Raw genomic sequence first — 17,336 nt, 5'->3', positions numbered from 1 at the left:
AGAAAATGGAAATTGTTGTTTCAGATTTTATTTATTGTTCTGGTCTATCAATTCGATATGAGGCTGATCCGAGCTCTCTCTCTCTCTCTCTCTCTCTCTCTCTCTCTCTCTCTCTCTCTCTCTCTCTCTCTCTGCACTTACAGGCCAGAGGTCAACCACAGGTGTGTTAGTCATTCTCACTGGCCTGGGGATCCATCGAATGGACTAGACCGAGTGACTAGCTAGCCCCAGGAATCTCCCTAGCTCCGTCTCACCAGCACTGGGATCATAAGTGCCTGCTATTAGGACTAATTTTTTTTGTGGGATCTGGGGCTGTAACTCAGGTTCTTCTGCTTGTATAAAAAGGACTTTACCAACAGAACTGTATCTCCAGCCCATGTATTATATCTTAGCCATTTATAAAAATAAGGGTCAGTAGTGTTAAGTACACTCACTTGCAACAGGGCCAATGTTGCTGTAAGTCCTACCAAGAGAACCAAATGATGCTATGGACTCTAAAGTGGAGGATGGACAAAAAGAAAGATAGGTAAAACGCTGTAGCAAAGAGAAATGCAATCACGATCAATTGAATCCAGACTCTTCCATTAAAATGCTGTGTGACTTTTAAGTAAGACATCCAACCTTTCTGAGCGTTCTTCTCCCCTGTTGGGGGAAAAATTTGTGTTTAGATGACCTCTTTCAGCTCCTCAAGTCGTGCATATAGCAAAGGGGCTAGGGGATCTTCTAAGAAGATGAGGCATGCAGCCAGTGAGCATAAGCTCCGTCTGTTTATTGTAAGGTCTCGGTGGAGAGGACGCAAAGCGTGCACCTGCTTCGCCGGTCAGAGTGCACCGTTGCAACCTGTGCGCGGCACTACCCTCCACCGTGGGTCCCCGAGGTCCGAGGTTGGCACACTGGCTCTCAGAGCAGGTGTTGGTGGATCCACACTGAGAGCTTGGCTCGGAGGGCTTTGCAAGGAGGACCCGGTATATGTCAGATGAATGCCTCCAGCGCTGGGAAACACTTAGCCGACGCGCGCGGCTGCTCAAGGCGTCACTATCACCTAGGATGCCAGGCTGAGAACAACGAAGCGGGTCAGCGCTGCACAACCAGGATCAGGCTAGGCGGCTGGGCGCAGCGCGCATGCGTGGCACGTGCGCGCGCACCTTCCTCCTCGGGCCGCGCGCCCCGACGCTCGCGAAGGCTCGGCGCGCCGGCTGTCCTCGGCCGCTCTGGGGACCTGAGGGACGCGCGGCCGCCTGCGGGGCCAGCGGTGCTGCTCGGGAGAGCCCGGAGGCCGGCGGTGAGGTGAGTCCTGCGGCCGACGTTTCCTCTGGGGCCGGGAGGGCGGGAGAGCAGAGCGTGTGGAGAGTGCCGAGGCGCCTGCCCCAGCCCGGCCGCCCCTCGTCAGGCGGCGCTCGTTGCTCGCGTCGCGGCCGAACAAAAGCCCGAGGCCGGCGCTGCCGAGGCGGGCGCGGAGCTGCGGCTGGCTAGCGGCCGGGCCTGAGTGGGGTCGGAGTGGGCGGCGCGGAGTTCGGGGCCGCGGCCGCGCTGAGCGAGGATGCCCCGGGAAAGCGGCGGGGCCAGTACGTCCCGCCCGCGCCGGGCAACCTGTGCGAGTGTGGACGCGGCGGGTCCCCGCGCCGGTCGCCTGCGGGGAGCGAGGCCGGCCCCAGCCGGTTTCTGCGTTCGGCGCCGCGGGGGCGTGGGCGGGAGGACGATGCGCCCGGCTCGGGCGCCGCTGCTTCCCTGCAGCCCCCGGCCGACCCCTGCCACCCAACGCCCAAAAGTTGTCCCTTGCTGTCCATCAGTTTGCAAAGTCGAAGGCTCCCAGCGCTGCGAGCTCCCCAGTTACCCCCGCAGTGGGGACTCGGGGTCGGCGATTTGCCCTGGAATGCGACGGTGAATTTATAGCCTCTGGAATAAAGGCACCGAGATGCAAGTAACGTTAAGGTTGTAAACATCCCCTAGGCTTTTCACATCTTGGGACTCTTGGAGGTAGGGACTTCCTCAAGGGAAGAGAAGAGGTTTTTCATTTTGCTTTTCTCCTCCCTTTCCTATTCTTTCCCTTTTGTGGGTAGAAAAAGAACAAAAGCGCATGCCATTAATTAAGCAGAAGAGACTTAAAGTTGAAAAACACCACGACTCGAGAGGTCTGGGTTTCGCCCAATGTAATGGAAAAAAAAAACAATTTTAACCTCCCTTCTGAATTTCTCAGGGTGCTGAACAGACGCACCAGTTCTAAATCTCACGGTAGAAAAGTCCTTCAGTACATCCGGAATGTTTGTTGATAGGAATTGGGTTACTTTGCAAAGCCAGTACATGAGAGCAAGGAAACAAAGACCAGCCGGGCTTAAGGATGCTACCTCCCTCCTCAGCCTGCTCTGGTCCTAGGTGGTCGGCTAGTGGCATAAGGGTCTAGAAGAGGACTGGATAAATCCTGAGTTGTGTATTAAGAAGCGAGTACTCAAGTCGTGCATGATGATGCCTCATGCCTGTAATTTGAATAATCGGGAGCTAAAGCAGGAGAATCACAGGAAGTTATAGTCCAGAATAGTCTGTGTAGTGGACCCCTTTATCAAAAAGAAAGACGGGGAGATCCTCGAGATGATAAGGCTTTACATTCTATCTTTACCTTAAACAAATTAGTGTTCCCCACCCTCTGAGAAACAATACATTTACTTGAACCACAGCATAAAGAAAAGATTCAGGGTTAAGGAGCCAGCGAAAGAAGTGTAAATATTTGGAAGCATAAAACCAAGATAAACTATAACCCAGTTGCAGCTCTTACCATGCTGCCCTATACTTAGTAAAGCACTGTGTAGTATTGATCTATCTGTCCCCCACATACTTTGAAGCTGTTAGGAAAATAGGCATACTTTTTAAAATAAGGTCTAGAATTCTATTTCGTCTTTTCTATTTTTTTCCTGTCATTTAGTAATAATGTGTATTTCATCGCCCAAAAAGCTAATAAAGTTCCATTAATGAAAAAAAAAAGTAACCATGGCCTCCTCATCCCTTTTATTCTTTTCTCACATTTCTTTGAACTTTATTTTCTGTTTTTTTTTTAATTCCATGCTTGAGATATTTGAAGTAGAAAGGGTTGAGAGGAATTTAATAGTGAAGTGTATAATAAGTCTTTGTATAATACAGCATGAAACGCCTAGGAAGAAGAGAGAAGGGAGTTTTGCTTACAAGAGATTGTTTCCCTGCTTGACCTCTGGGGGTTGGGAATCTACCCAACTTATGTTTCCTATTAGTTTGTTAGTAAAACTCTACAATGTTTTTTATGTAAAACTTCTGAGTGTGAAATAAGTTGTGGTGGCACACGCCTTTTATCCCAGCACTTGAAGGAGGATCTCTGTGAGCTCTAGGCTGGCCTGGTTTATATAGCAAGTTCCAGGACTGCCAGGACTACATAGAGAAACTTTTTCTCAAAAAAACAAAACAAAACAAACAAACAAACAAACAAAAAAACAACCAAAGAAAGCCTTCTGAGCGTATTAGTATATTGATTGTTCTTAGGAGGCAGGTGGTAGGCAACAGTTTTTAGCACATCATTATCTTCTTTCAGTTAAGATCAGGGCAGAGAGATAAAGTAAGGTTCCTAGGAAAGAAAATGAGAGTGTTCAGTGGTGGTACTTGTAAGGCTGGGAATAGCAGCTCTTCATTGGCTCACAGAGACTTTTAGCTGTTTTTTCAGAAATGGCCTCCCTCTCTGATTTCTGGTTTATCATTCTGGGAACCACCAGCTTCAGTGCATCCAGGGAATGCACTGTAAATGAAGCTTTTGAAGACTAACTGAGGGAGTGAGCTTCACACATTCCAGTCTCCCTCATTATGTCTCACCAAAACAGTACTTTAGTCAAAGCACACAGCGCATATGGTCTTGTTAAGGGAAAACATGAGGGCTTGCTATTTCCTCATAAAAGTTCAGTTTTCTGACCATCTTGATTTATTTTATTTACTCTTTTGCCGGCCTCTATTTAGGACTGGGGATACAGCCCAGCTGGTAGAGTGCTTACCTGGCACCCACAAGACTGAGTCTAGTCCCATGTACAGCAAACAAAACCAACCAGAATCTATCTTTGAATTTTCAGTCTTATGTACAGGTTAATTTTGAAAGATTGCTTGCTTTTCTTAGTTTCAGAGCTTAGTAGTTTGTCAGTCTGATTGAAATTTGGTTCCTATCATTCCTTTTAAATTCTGAATCTACTACTATTTGGTTTATTTCTTTAAACAATACCACTCAGCACAATGAAAGATTAGATGATTGTAATTAGTAAATGTCAAAGTTAAATTTAAAAATTAGAAAGGTGATGGGCACTAAGGCATATACCTGTAATTTCATTTTGAGAGAGGCAGGAGGCTCTGGAGTCAGATGATAACCTTAGCTACAAGAGATGCTGTCTTACTCCTTGCCTCAGGCAAAAATTAGATTGTTATAGTAAAATAGACCAGAAAAGAATTACTCTGATATTAATACAAATATAGATTCTATGAATTAAATATGATGTTATATAAACTTTTTTTGAAATAGCTAAGAGACAGTTTGTGGGAATGAGTTGTTTTTTTTTTTTTTCTTTAACTGTAAGATATAGAGGGCTGAGGAGGTGGCTTCCTTGATGAAGTGTTTGTTGTGTGTGAATGAGGGCCTGAGTTTGGATTCTCTACAGCCATGTAAAAAGCCTTATGTGGCAGTAGGTGCTTGTAACCCAGTGTTGGCCAGAATGGAAACAGAAAGATCCTTCTTCTGATCTAGCCAGTTGGTTAGCTCCAGTGAGAAACCTTGTTTCAAAAAAAGAAAGAAAGAAAGAAAGAGGCGTAAAGCACTAGAGGACAATACCTGGCACATGCAGGCACACATATGAGTACAGACAAACATAGACCCCCCCCCCCCAGTAAGAAATGGAAAATAACAGGCTAAATACTGACTAGGCTTTAGGAAAAGGGAAGTGATACTGGAATAGGTTGTAGGAATATTTTTATAATAAGACAGTGGTTTCGTTCAGAGAGACTTACTTAAAGCAACCCATTGCTAGTCCTTTGCTATGCATTCTTGAAGAATGTATCTGAAAGATGGGACCATCCTGGCTTTTCATGCTGTAGCTAGTGTATGTAGCATTACAACTTACAGATGAAATTTCTGAACTGCCTGTATTTACAGGGTGTCAAAATTAAATGAAAACTAAGAATAGTGAGATGGGCCCTGTGTGTGGAGAAAGTGATAGAAAGGTATTTATTTATGAGCATAGTCTTTTGTTGCCATTTTTTTCTTGATAAGCCCCTTGTGACACACTTTCCCATGGTTGCATCTGGGATCCGCCTGCTTTTTCCACCTGAGTTGTTTGGATCTGGCTTTGTTAGCCAGCCTGGGAAGACAGCCTTTCAACATTTCATTCATCTTTTTCTTGCTGTTGTTCAGATCATGGGCTCAGCTAAGTTAATTTTAAAGGCCTTTACTTTTTCTCATCAAATGGACAATAATTGGAAAAATACCAGATTCCTGATGATCTACATTCATAAAACTAAAAATGAGTACATTTCAAGTATTTCCCATGCCCGTCCTAGTATAGGAACTCAAACCAGGGCTTCACACAGGCTAAGAAAGCACTTTTACACCAAGCTGTGTCTCTAGCCCTAGTCTAGAATGTTACCAAGCACTAACAATCAATTTTCCAAATATTTTATATTGCTCTGTGAAGAGGTGAAAGTGCTTCTTAACACACAGTGCATGAACTGTCATAGCATTCATTTCACTCTGGTGCCCAGAACTGCCTACTCCTTGTGTTAGCTCAATGGGCTTCTTTATTCTGTTGGAATTCTACAGAGTCTTGCCAAAAAAAAAAAAAAAAAAAAAAGAAAGAAAGAAAAGAAAAGAAAAAAGGTATAATAATCAAAACATTGCCTCAAACAACCTTAACCTTTATTTAATGGGTTGCTATATTTTATCTTTTTGAGTCCAGAATTACCTATTTCCTATCTTTTCTACCTGAGTTATTTGGATCTGGCTTTGTTAGCCAGCCTGGGAAGATGGCCTTTCAACATTTCATTCATCTTTATATTAGAGCTTTTCCATGGATGAGCCTTCCTTGAGAAAAATGGCACATTCTCCCGATTCTGATTAGAACCAGGTATTTCAGGGACTATAGAGATGGTTAATCAGTAAATATGCAAATGAAGCCTGATCCTTGGTACATACATTAAAAAGATGCCCTGTGTAGAAGGTGCATATGTCTGATTCCAGCTTCAGAGACAGGTGGATTGTTGAGACTGGCTCACCAGACAGCCTAGCTGGCCCTTGGTAAGAGACTTGATCATCTCAGCAAAATAATGTGGATGCTTCTGAGAAAGACACCTGAGCCTACACCTTATCCCTACATGCATATGTGTATATATGTACATATGTATAGGTAACTGACTGCTCAAATGTGATGTAGAATGTGTACAAGATGATTTAAAACACATATACCATTTTTGGGCTGATGGGTAACCTGAATTTTTCAGTGTTAAAAAAAGTCAAGTTTTGCCAGGTATTGTGTGCATGCCTTTAATCCCAGCACTCAGGAGGCAGAGGCAGGAGGATCTCTGAGAATATGAGACCAGCCTGGTCTACAAAGCAAGTTCCAGGACAGCCAAGACTGTTACACAGAGAAACCCTATCTCAAAAAACAAACACCACTACCAACAACAAAAAAGTCATTTTGTTTGGTGTTTTATTTTTGTGTGTACTTGTGTGTGTATGAGACAACATGCATGTGGAGACCAGAGGATAATTTTTGTGAGTTACTCCTCTCTGTCCTGTGGCTTCTGGGAATTGAACTCCTGTCAACCATGCAAGTACTTTTACCTGATGGGCTGGCTGGCTGGCCTGAAAAATCTATTTGAATCATACTAAATTATCACTCCTCTGCTTTTCTTACTACCTGCACTAATACAAGTAGTATATCCCTTAGCTTGTTGCTTTAATTACCAGCCAATAAACTGTTCAGCTAGCATTTATTCTTGTCTTCCATTCAGCACACATTTGTAGATTTGAAGTTACATCCCTTATACACATAGTAATATAAAATCAGGTCTTTCATAAAATTCCATAAGGCACTTAAATTATTTTTAAATAATTGGAATGTCCTTCCTCTTTTAGAGATGGTCATATTTTGTAGCCCAAACTATTCTTCATTTGTAATCCTTTGCTGAGTTCTGGGATTATAGGTGTGTACCATGACATCAAGCTAAAATAGCTGGGTTTTTTTGCTTATAGGCTTTTCTGACAGAAGTTAGTTATATATGCATACTGTTTCTTAACTCCCTTAACTCTTTGCATTAGGTTGTGTGTGGTGACACATAATCGCAGTCCTTGGGAAGCACAGGCAGGTGGATCTCTGTGAGTTCAAGCTTGGCTAGGGCCAAGTAGTGAGACCTTACCTTAAAAAAATAAGTGTGTGCAAGTGTGTAAATGTAATGTATGACAGTTAGGACAACTTTGAATGCCAGTTTTTACCTTCCATCAAAAGACTGAAAGTCTTTTACTTACTGCCGTATATGCCAGGCTGGTTGGCTCTCGGGCTTCCAGGGATTCTCCTGTATGTGCTCCCCTCTGCCTGTTGGCATGCTAGGATTACAGATATGTGTTACTGTATCTGGCGTTATGTAGGTTCTGGAAATTTGAACTCAGTGCTTCATGGTTAACACCACAAGCGCTTTACCTACCGAGCATTTTTCTAGCCCTAATTTTTTTTTGCTTATTAATGTTGTTATGTTAATAAATACAATCCGTGAGCATCTTTTGGAAGGGAGAAGCAGTGTCAGGGATTGAACGTGGGTCTTTTTGGTGATGAGTGCACAGGATCACTGTGTGTGCTCTTAGTCATGTTTGTCTGTTTAGTGTCTTTATAGTCCATCATGTGGTATACCACATTAGCCAAACTACTATTGGTAATCTTTTTGGTTATTTTCAGGTTTTTTTTTTTTTAGTTGTTATAAATTACTTATGCTAATATTTCAGTTGTATACTACATGCACTTGTATCCTTCAGGATTAAATTATGAATAGGTTTGCTGGATCAAGTTGTGCCCACTTGAAATCTTTTGGTATAAAAAGTCATTAAAAATTATTTACCATATGCCTGCAGTCCCTAAAGAAGCCAGAAGACGGTATTGAATCTCTTGGAATTGGAGTTACAGATGGTTGTGAGCCACCTGCAGCCAAGGAATTGGACAGAGGCTCTCTGGATGAACGTTATGTGTTCTTAACCACTGAGCCATCTCTCCAGCCCAATAAGTAGCCATTTAAGAAAAAAAAGTATCAATTAGTTTAAATTCTTATCTAAAGTATTTTGAAATGCTGAATATAATTTCTTCCTTACATTCTATTCCATACTTTGTTCTGTCATTGTTATTTTTGTACATCGGATTGGCAGAAGTATTATGTTTGCTCTTTTTATTTGAAGTTTTTTATTTGTGAAGTTAAACATCACTTCATATGTTTATTGGCTATATGTGTATTTCTTTTGTTCTTTGATACTTTTTCTAGTATTCTTTTTTAATTATTATATTTTATATGTATGAGTGATTGCATGATGTCTATGTACTATGTGCATATCTGGGGCCCTCGGAAGAGGGCATTGGATCCCCTGGAACTGGGGTTATGGATAGTTGTGAACTACCATGTGGGTGCTGGAAAACAAAACTGAATCCTCTGCAAGAGCAACAAGTGCTCTTAAGCCCTTAGCTATCTCTTTAGCCCTACTAGTTATTTTTATATCCCTCTACTTCTTAATGTCATGTAGATTATTATATATAGATATACTTTTTCTGTTTTAGCATAGCATTTCTCAAGACCTGACTTACAAGACATTTGTACTTAGGACCATCCTTAGGAGTTATTTCTTAGGTAGTGGTCCTTAGGCAATGGCTCTCTCTTCAGGGGAGTTAGGCAGGTTAGAGGAAGTTACCACTAACTTGGAATCATTCCTAGCCCTACTCTGTCTTGTCTACATAGCTAGGCCTTGTGGTGACCCTTTGTTGGTCATGTGTTTGATTGAGATTCCAGGGGAATGAATATGGCATTACATTTTTGTGTTATCTAAAATGATGCATCATTGGCAAAACTGGCTGGTAATACTTCTAGAACCTTCTATTTGTTAGTTCAGTTGATATTGGTTGATAGAGGTGGCCTTGTCAACTGCAATTCAGTGCCCCAAACACCTAATGTGTAATGCTACTTTTTTTCCGATGCATTATTTCATAATCTACTTGTAGATTCTCCTGTTCGAGAAGTGATGTGTAAATAATTTTCAGGAAAGAAAAATATGGGTTAAGTGGCAGTGTTTACAATGTAGCATTAATAAGAAGTTTTAATCTTGTCCCAGAGCTTTCACAGCTGCTTTCTATCAAGTCAGTTAATACAAAAATGTACTGCCAATGACCAGAACACACTGCCAATGACCAAAACATGTAAAAAAAAAAATTGAAATTCCATAGTCTATTTTAAAACAGGTATCATTTAAACACAGTTTGGGACATATCTTGTGACAGAATTCTCTACCATTTGTTATATATGTAACTTGGAATATAAAAATATAATTATAGGGCTGGAGAGATGGCTCCGTGGTTAAGAGCACTAACTGCTCTTCCAGAGGTCCTGAGTTCAATTCCCAGCAACCACATGGTGGCTCACAATCATCTGTAATGGGATCAGATGCCCTCTTCTGGTGTGTCTGAGGATAGCTACAGTGTACTCATATAAATAAAATAAATAAATCTTTATATATATTATATAATTATAAATGTTAAATATTATTTAAGGACTATTTTGAGTATGTGAATATATACATATATATCATACATGATAAAATAGAAAAACTGTTACTTTGTGAATACCCTTTTATTTTCTCTATTAAATTTGTATGATATCTTATCAGATATTTTAATGTTAAGTCTGCAGTATTTTGAGAAGTCATTAACTTTCCCATTTTCAATATTTTTCAGATATTTCCGCAAGAAAGAAATCACTCTCCTCCTAAGATGGAATCTGTGATTTGGGAATGTGGTTGATCAACCTGATAAGCTGGCCAGATGTGCCCTATGTAATAAAATGAAAAGAAGATACAAGATGATGTCATTTTCCCATATTGTGAAACCAAAAACAAATGCCCTTTGTGAGACCAGGTTAACAGTGCTTTGACAGTACAGGGAGTTTTTAACTGAGGAGCCTAACAGATACAGAAGGGGTACTTTCAAGCTGAGACCTGCAGGCGTAGACTGATCTAAAACACATCTTGAGTAGATCTGATTATCCGAGCCTCATTCTGATCGAGGAAGAATGGCTGTGAGCTGGATTATCTTTTATCTTTGGCTCTTGACTGTGTTTCTGGGGCAGATAGGTGGGCACAGTTTGTTTTCTTGTGAACCTATAACCTTGAGGATGTGCCAAGATTTGCCTTACAATACTACCTTCATGCCTAATCTTCTGAACCATTATGACCAACAGACTGCAGCTTTAGCAATGGAGGTAAGACACTCCAGAAAGTAACCTGTGCTGCCCAGATGACTCACCTAATGTGTTTCATAGAAGCAATAGGAGATAGTGCTGTTTTTAACTTTAATCTTATACATTTGAAAATTTATATAGTTTGGCTCATACTAAAATGGATTGAAGAATTTGTGTTTAAAGAGATTCTACTCTTCAATTTATGTTTAGACATGTTTTTATAAAGAATTCGAAATACTAAAACATGGATGATGATACCTCTTCAGAGATTACATCTGTTATTTAACTAATAAATAACTTTATATAGATAGCAGAGTATAATAATATTGCATAACATTTAGTAGCTAAGTATGAAATATTATGTCATTTGTTTTGTTTTGTTTTGTTTTGTTTTTCAAGACAGGTTTTCTTTGTGTAGGCACTGGCTGTCCTGGAACTCACTTTGTAGACCAAGCTAGCCTTGAATTCAGTTCAGCCTGCCTCTGCCTACCCAGTGCTGGGATTAAAAGTGTATGTTACCACTACCCAATATAATGTAATGTTTTTAAGGCTGAATTTTTTTGTTCTTTAGGTTTACAGTATTTCCTCCACCTATTTCTTAACATCCAAGATGATTTCCTGGTCATGTTAAGTTCACATCAATTTAAGAGTAACTTTTAAGCAATGAGAAAGGCTTTGTTATGCTAATTCTGTTACTGATGGTTCAGAATTCTACGTAAGTTTGTTGCCTTACTTGCAGGTACTTACTCTTCAGGTACTTCTTAATTTTGCTTCAGAAACTATATCCTATTAGTGAATATGGTAAAAGTGTATGTAATAGTCTTAGATTTGAGGACAAAGATCTATTTACTAGATAGAAATGGTGAGACAGTAAAAGTCTAATGAAGAATATGGGCTTAGGAGCTAGGCAGCCTAGTGTTTGAACTTAAGCAGTGTCACTGTGGCAATTTCTGTGAACCTTACCAACCTAGTTCCTTTGATTTTAGTAACACCAGTAGCGTGCTGCTGCTGCTGGTGGTGGTGGTGATGGTGGTGGTGGTGGTGGTATAAGCCAGTATTTGCAAGATGGAGACAGGAGGATCAGGAGTTCATGACAGTTCTTTTCTACAGGGTGAAGTAGAGGCCAGTCTGGGCTGTGTATAACCCTGCCTCAAAAGCCAATAAAATAAAGTTAGTAATAATTATACAAGATTTCATAGTACAAAATTAAAATATGCCTATAGGGTATTTAGTACACACTAAATACTCTCTAAGTGATGGTTTTTGCTATTTAGGCAATGTCTCACTATATAGCCCTGGCTGGAATGCTTCCTGAGTTCTGGGATTAAAGACGTGTGCCACCACACCCTGGCTATCTATATTCTTATGTTAGCATGACCATGTAATATAATTTGGACAATGTCTTATATTTTTATCAGTTTGACAGTGTTTCAGAGCCTACATTTGGAATTCTTCATTTTACAGTAAAACACATATTCACTGCTTCAAAGTCTTATATAAATCTGGTGAAATTTGTAGAAAGATCATTATTCATAGTATCTCAAAATATGGCAGGGATGATAAATTATCCAAATATTTGATGATGCTAAAGAGATTGAACAAAACATTTTCTGCTCTTTTTATGACTATAAAAGGTCTAACTAATAAAGAGAAATATTTGTCCTCAACCATCAGACTAAGATTTATATGGAAGGGGTATTATCTGATGTCCATAAGTTGGCTCCTGGCGTGATAGTTGTAGTAGTCTTTGCTATGTGCTGAAGATTGAATTAGAAATACCCTCATATCTAGTATCACTGCTAAGTCACAATTTCCTTGGAAACAAGTGATAAGGATGCCTGTGCTAACTTAGGTTCTGCTTTGACTCTGTCATGCATAGGTGTAAGACTTTGGACAAATTGCCTATCATTCCTACATCTTGTTTTCATAACTTATTTTAGGCAACAAAAATGAAAAAAGCCTAGATATGCTTGTGAGGATTAAATGAGAGATTTGTAAGTAGCTGTAAAATGCATGGTGTACAAATTTTAATTTTGTTCCTGATCCTGTTTCTACTTGTCAGAGTTGCTAGTAAGGTGATGGACTTGCTTCATTATACTTGGGTTCATGGGACATTCAGAATGATGGCATGATTTTCTGCCTTCTCAAATTTGCCCAAGTAACCCATATAGTTTGTCAGCGGGTTTGCCTCTGAATTTCTGATAGCATAGGAAGTCTGTAAGTGGGAAGTAGTTTCTAAGAGAAGGCTTCAAAGATTAGACGAAACCCTGGAGAAGTGTATTTTATGGCTGTCATAGCAGGACTGGGTTGCCACTGACAGAATTGTCAGATACAGTTTGAAAGTGTGAGTTTCATGCAATAGCAAAAGACTTGAAAATTAGCAGACATTGCAATGCTTACAGCTGTCTCTCAGCTCAGTAATTCTGTTTTAAAAAACATTGTTTTCCCTGGTACTGGGGATCAAACCAGCACTGGTTTGTTGTTGTTGTTGTTGTTTTGGGTTGTGTGGGGGATAATTTTTTGAGACAGAGTTTCTCTGTGTGGCTGAACCAAGGTCTTAAGCTGCTAGAAGACTGTATCAACTATTTAATGTGTTGAGTCTCTGCTGAACTGCTTTCTGCCGTGGCTGCAGTTTCAGATTCCAGGTAACACAAGGATTCCTAATTTCTCTCCTCGCTCGTGAGCACGTGCCTGCCTGCCTTTCTTCTTACTCTTAAAAAAATTATCATAGCTGCACTACTCCAATGGCTATGATGTCTCTGGTGTTTATGGCTACATTGGGTTGGACATTGGGTTGGACAATTCCCGTTTCTTCACTCAGTGCTTACTGATGAACATGGGGGATTTTTTTCTGTTCTTTGCTCTTACAACAAGTGCCACACATGTGTTTTCATACTTCTGCTGATACAGTTTTGAAATGAAATTCAGATATTCAAAGAAAATGTTTTCATTGATAGTTTTAAATTCTTTTTTTTAAAGATTTATTTATTTATAATATATGAGTACACTGTAGCTGTCTTCAGACACACCAGAAGAGGGCATCAGATCTCATTACAGATGGTTGTGAGCCACCATGTTTGCTGGGATTTGAACTCAGAACCTCTGGAAGAGCAGTCAGTGCTCTTAACCACTGAGCCATCTCTCCAGCTCAGTTTTAAATTCTTTTTTTTTTTTTTTTTTTCGAGACAGGGTTTCTCTGTATAGCCCTGGCCGTCCTGGAACTCACTCTGTAGACCAGGCTGGCCTCGAACTCAGAAATCCGCCTGCCTCTGCCTCCCAAGTGCTGGGATTAAAGGCGTGCGCCACCACTGCCCGGCAGTTTTAAATTCTTAATAGAAGTTAACAGTAATTTTTTTTGTCCCTGGTAGCAGTGCATGAGAGAACCTGTTTCTTACCATTAGTAGAATCTGCTCTTTATATTAAACTGTCACTGACAGAAACCTACAGAAATAAAATAAGGATGAAGAGGTTTATTTTGGCTCACAGTGTAGGAACTTGTACTGCATTGTGGGGGGTGGTGTAGCGGAGTGGCTCAGTTCATAGTAGATGTTTGTGGTCCTGTTGCTCACATTGCAGTGGACCCACAAGAAGAGAGAACACTTGAGCCAGCAGCTGAGTTTAACCCTCAAATGGACACTCTAGTAGATCTACTTCCACCAGGCAAGCCCCACCTCCTAAAGCCTTCCAAAAGAGTCATACCTGCTGGGACCAACTGTTCAAAACAGGAGCCTTTCGGAACATTCAGAGTCAAGCCATCGTATTCAGTAGTAAACCACTCTTGTAGCTGGAAAATAGCATCTCATTGATCTTAAGCACTTCCTTTACAGAGACAGAAATTACATCATATGCAAAAGTAATTAAGTAAAGATTAATTATACTGTAATGAAGAGGGAAGAGTAAGAAGTTTGGAGTACGGTAATTCAAGCCCCAAGTTTTGTTACTTAAAAAGAGTGAAGCTGGGACTAAGTGTCTTACACTACCATCATTAGGTTATATTGGTTACAATGATCAAACAAAATATGAAAGTTACATTATAAAATAGCAGTGCCAGTCCTTGCCCAGAGGATCTAATTTGAAGCATCATAGACATTTGTAAATGGCTTCTACTTTAATAGTCATTCTTAGTGGTTTTCAAAAGCCAATCACCACATTTGCAGTTGCTTAACCTTATCAAGTCATGGTAAACACCATATCTGCCTGGAAGGCTCTGTCAGTATCTGGGTGATAGCATACTTTTTTTTCAAGGCTTGACTTGGGTCTGATTTTGATTTCTTTGTGGAACCTAGGAAGACCAAAGTTTGTGCCTTTACCAACATACTTAGCAGTATGCTTTGTTTACCCCTGTTGTGTGCGCTCGTGTGCGTGTGCGTGCATGTGTGTGTGTGTGGGGGGTTGTTATTACAATATTTATTTTTTGTTCCACTTCTGGAATTTGGAAGCTTGTCCTTTGTATACCTAGTACTTAACTCAGAGCCTTACATATAATATTTACTAATAAGTAAGTGTTTGAATTGAACTATAAGTTCCTTAGTAATGGTAGTAAAAGTAATTATGTTTTGCTGCTATACCTAAATCTTACTCTCTTGGGGTTGAAAATAGTTTGGTGGGATAGTGATACTGATCATAGTTCCAAAGCTACCACCTGCCTGTGAACACTAGTGTGATACTTCTCTGTCTGTCTGCCTTTTCTTTTTCTTTTGGTTATCGCTGAAAGTGATTAGAAACTTTCAATGTATATGTTTGCATTTTATAAATAATGTAACTAGTAAAAGAATGACGCAACATAACTTTCCTTTCTCTAGGATCTTGTTTTGCTTCTGCTTCAGTGTACCTTTGCTTGTCCAAATTCTGTTGTTCTTGATCTGTTGTTAAGTTTAAGAAAAAAATGCACAGGGTGTGTGGCTTAACCAAATCATTTGTGTTACTGTGCTGGTTAGTTTTATGTCAACATGATGCAAGCTATAGTCGTCTACCTCAGTTGAGAAAATGCCTCCATGAGATTGGCCCGTAAGTACATTGGTCTGTAGAACATTTCTTAGTGATTGATGCAGAAGGGTGCAGCCCATTGTGAGTGGTGCCATCCCTGACTGTGGTGCTATGTTCTATAAAAAAGCAGGCTGAGTAAGGCTATAGCAAATAGGCCAATAAGCAGCACCCCTCCATGGCCTCTATCTCAGCTCCTGCCTCCAGATTCCTGCCCTATTTGGGTTCCTGTCCTGACTTCCTCCAATGAACAGTGATATGGATGGAGGCTTAAGCCAAATAATCCTTTCCTTCCCACATTGCTTTGGCCGTGGTGTTTGATTACAGCAATAGTAACCCTAACTAGTCTTTCGAGACAGGGTTCCTCTGTGTAGTCCTGGCTGTCCTGGAACTCACTCTGTAGACCAGGCTGGCCTCAAACTCAGAAATCCACCTGCCTCTGCCTCCCAAGTGCTGGGATTAAAGGTGTAAGCCACCACTGCCTGGCTCAAGGAACCTTCTTATACATACAGATAGTAGAGAATTATTTGCAGTTATTTCTGGTTTTAGGAACAAAAATAATGGCTTTTGAAATTTTGAATGTACCCCAGTGTAACAATACCGATCCATATTTGTGGATAGGCTTTTTAAGAAAGAAAAATTCTCCTCTTTAAGCTCATATTTTTAACTGCTAGAATATACTGTATTTACTTATTATCTTTTGTTTAGGTTCATTTTTTTTCCTTTTTTGGGACAGGGTTTCTCTGTGCAGCTCTGGCTGACCTGGAACAAGATGTATAGAACAGGCTGGTGTCAAACTCAGAGACCCACTTGCCTCCACTTCCAGAGTGCTAGGAGTATAGGTTAATGTTTATGGGAAGATTTTTTTTTTTCTAAGCAAACAATAGTGTAGTGAAACGACTCTGTATTTAATTTTGCAGTGCTGGATATCAAACCTAGGGCCTCGTGTATGGACCTACATCCCTTTCCCTAATAGATATGGCGTTAGAAGCCAGTTTTGTGACTAGGGTAAACCAAACAAAATTAAAAAGCTTCTAAACTAAAAAAAAAAAAAACCACACACACAGAGAGTAGAGAATTGTTCGCAGTTGTTTCTGATTTTAGGAATAAAAATAACAAGTTTTTGAAAATTTGAATTGGTTTTCTTATAAATTAGATTAAAAGACTCTTTTGAAATTCTTTCTTTAAATCAGATTATTAAGTGGAGTAGGATTTACCCTATAGACTACCATGATGCATTTTTGAAAATTAAGGTTTAAAGGGGAAAAAGAGTACCAAATAAAAATGTGGGGTTTTTTGGGTTTGTTGGGTTTTTTTGTTTTGTTTTTTGCTTTTTTGGGTTTGGTTTTATTTTTGGTTTTGGTTTTTTGGGTTTTGGTTTTTGGTTTAGTGTAGAGACAAAAAAACAGTTCTTTAAAGTTTTGGACCTTACATCATCAGAAATTTTATTGTTTTAGAAAGGGAGATTGGATTTGGGTTTTTGTTTTGCTTTGTTTTGTTTTGATATTTAGCGTCTTATAATTTTACTTACATAAAATTATTTTTATAAAGTTGTTTGGAATAACTTCTTATTCCAACTGGATCTAAAGTAGCTAAGAATAGGAGTTTTGAATTTTCAAGGCTGTTCTACATTGGTTCACATTTAGTGAGTTTAGTCATGCTCTTCCAAACCTTAGTGTGGCACAGTTTCCATAGTTACCAGGCCCTTTGTATAGTGACAAAAGTTGGAATTCTGATTCTTCTGAGTCAGATTTTGGCCTTTGACACTGTCCCCTTTTCACACCCTTGCTAAGCTTGGACTGTGGCTATGCTTGAGGACTTGTCAGTTATCAGGTTGCTATGGTAACGAATGGAAATTTGAGAGTAGAAAGAATGGGAGCACA

At 40.1% G+C, this 17,336-nt stretch overlaps 1 protein-coding gene across 1 annotated transcript in view; it reads left to right on the top strand.

The window, feature by feature from the left end:
• The first annotated feature begins 1,224 nt into the window (after nucleotides 1-1,224).
• The window catches only part of Fzd3 (frizzled class receptor 3), a 56,917-nt gene continuing 40,805 nt past the window's right edge, over nucleotides 1,225-17,336 (top strand). Inside the window, exons 1-2 of the mRNA XM_028758823.1 lie at nucleotides 1,225-1,287; nucleotides 9,969-10,491. Of these exons, the coding sequence (XP_028614656.1) occupies nucleotides 10,303-10,491 (189 nt within the window). The 5' untranslated portion in view covers nucleotides 1,225-1,287; nucleotides 9,969-10,302. The remainder of the gene's footprint in view (nucleotides 1,288-9,968; nucleotides 10,492-17,336) is intronic.

Source organism: Grammomys surdaster, unplaced genomic scaffold (assembly GCF_004785775.1).
Source record: "Grammomys surdaster isolate TR1022 unplaced genomic scaffold, NIH_TR_1.0 126219, whole genome shotgun sequence".
Lineage (NCBI taxonomy): Eukaryota > Metazoa > Chordata > Mammalia > Rodentia > Muridae > Grammomys > Grammomys surdaster.
This window is presented reverse-complemented; position numbering and strand designations above follow the sequence as displayed.